General features: G+C 35.0%; 1 protein-coding gene across 1 annotated transcript; it reads left to right on the forward strand.

Annotated features, from left to right (window-relative positions):
- LOC109713364 lies at positions 299-905 on the forward strand. Its single transcript, XM_020237414.1, has one exon. It carries the CDS (start codon positions 415-417, stop codon positions 679-681), a length of 267 nt encoding a protein of 88 aa, XP_020093003.1. The 5' UTR covers positions 299-414; the 3' UTR covers positions 682-905.

Raw genomic sequence — 2,368 nt, forward strand, 5'->3', positions numbered from 1 at the left:
TGCAACAATGAGAAGCTGAAATGAGATTTTGAGTTTTTAAATACACAGATTCTAATTAATTATAGTTCTACGAAAATAAAAAAATAATACTTGCTATAAAAGCACTTTACAAATAATATTGCGCTCTACAGCAACATCAAAATACTAAATCAGCACTAGTTCAACTGTTTGGGTACGTTGAAAGTTCAAACTAGCAGGCAACATACGTCAACCAAAACGAGACGTGCAAGTTGGTGTACGTGTGAATCCGGGGCCAAAAAAAAAAAAAAAAAAAAAAAAAAAAAACCAATACATAAAGTGCACATCAATGAGCCAGCGCTTCCTCTTTTAGCAATTGCTGACCCTCTGGTTTCTCTTATTCTTTTCCTCTCCATTCCCACCTCTCTCTCCCCCTCTCTCTCTCTCTGTCTCTCCATGGATGCCAACTTCAGCCACCACCAAGAAGCCGACGACGGCGGCGCCACCGCAAAGAAGGCGGCGGAGAAGCCGAGTTCGGCAGCAGCGGCCAACAGGTTGCTGATTTTGATTAGCTTACTGGGGGCAGGGATGCTGGTGTGGTGGGCCGCCGTCTTTCACCCGTCGAACCGCCAACTGTGGATGGTCCCCCTCGGCCTCCTCCTCGCCGGCACCCCCGTCGTCGTATTGCTCTCGGTTTTCGCCTCCGACGCCGGAGATAAGTGATTTGACTAGTACTGAGTTTGTAGGGAAATAATAATGTATGAATTTCTACAAAGCTTAGTACCACAGACTTAGAAATTTTGCTTAAAAATTTGGATACCTGAAACTTCAGGTAGCGAAGTTTCAGAATAGAGACTTCGGACGGGGCTGAAACTTTTCTAAATCTCTGACACTAGACTTGATATAGAATATTCGAGGAATTAAAGTGATATCTCTTTCTTGTTTTTATTTTATATGCCTTCTATCATGCACTTGGGTGGCATGTGTCACTACAGCAAATTCATAATTTAGCGGTATTTACTCCGCAGTATTTATTCAAATCATACTAATTAACATATTTAATAGTATTACTTTAATAATATATTAGTTTGGTTCCACAAAGCATCGTGGAGAACTATTATTTGAAAATATTCTTTACATAGATTTTGTGTTTCTAATAAAAAAACATTTTAAAACTAAAATGAGGCTCATTCATGAGATTTAGAAACAACTCTCTACAAAAAAAAAAAAATATATTAAAAAAAAAAATCCTAAAAACCAAATCAGACGAAAATTTTTTATTCTAATCAGAAAATAATTTTCTGTGATTTTTTCTGGTACCCAAACACCCATAACTATGGTTGGTTGTAGCTTGCAAATCGTTTAAACTAAAGCAATACAGGTGAATTGCACTACTCATGGTACCTGAATTTCAAGTCAAGTTTATTTTTGGTCCTCAAACCATTGCATTCGTCTTTTGTGATCCTAGTCTTTTAACAAAGTTTTAATTTAGCTCCTAAACATTTTATAATATTTTATATTAGTCCCTCTCTTAGAGTGTTGCTTAACGTAATTCATCTTTTTTATATATATATACTGTGAAATCATTAGTTTTTCATCAATCTCATACTTTCAATTAATTCAGAAGGTGTACTTTCTAAAGGTGGTAAGATTAAAACATGCTATAAAAAGTCGGTTAATTTATCTTACATAGATATACAGATGCTCTAAGTGTGTGCTATAATTTATTTTCTGTTAGTATATATATATAGAGAGAGAGAGAGAGAGTGAGACTGGTATACTTCTGGAACTACGGAACCTTCCATATTTCCAAATCGTTTTCTATGTTAGCACTTTCGAATTGACGATCGACTCTATTAGACTTGATCTAAAGTATTTGAAATATTTAGAGAATAAATTTTGTAATTTTTCCGATATCGTTTGTCTAGTAATCGAGAGACTCAAAATCAATAATTTTAATGGCCGCGGCGAGCTGTTTGCAAGTTTAATAGTATAGAAATATTCAAATCATGTAAAATTTTGATACAAAATTTTTTATACTATATAAAACAAGATCGATATTTTTGATCTAAAATTTTAATGTCATATCATCACATTTTGTTAGATATTTGTTTTCAGCCGTTGATTTTGACCCCTTTCAATCACTAGTCAAACGATATTGAAAAATCACAAAATTTATTTAATTTCTAGATGCTTCAAATACTCTAGTTCAAGTCTAATTGAACCGATCGTCAATTCGAAAGTCCCAATATCAAAAATAACAAAAATGACTTGAAAGCACAGAGGGCTCCGTACTTTCAGAAACATACCAGCCTCACTCTATATATGTTTGTGTCTGTGTGTCTGTGTGTCTGTGTGTACTAGGTCTTGTGTGCCATTAGAAGCACGGTGCTCTTAAGTCATTTTCGAT

This window comes from Ananas comosus, linkage group 7, assembly GCF_001540865.1.
Source record: "Ananas comosus cultivar F153 linkage group 7, ASM154086v1, whole genome shotgun sequence".
Taxonomy (NCBI): domain Eukaryota; kingdom Viridiplantae; phylum Streptophyta; class Magnoliopsida; order Poales; family Bromeliaceae; genus Ananas; species Ananas comosus.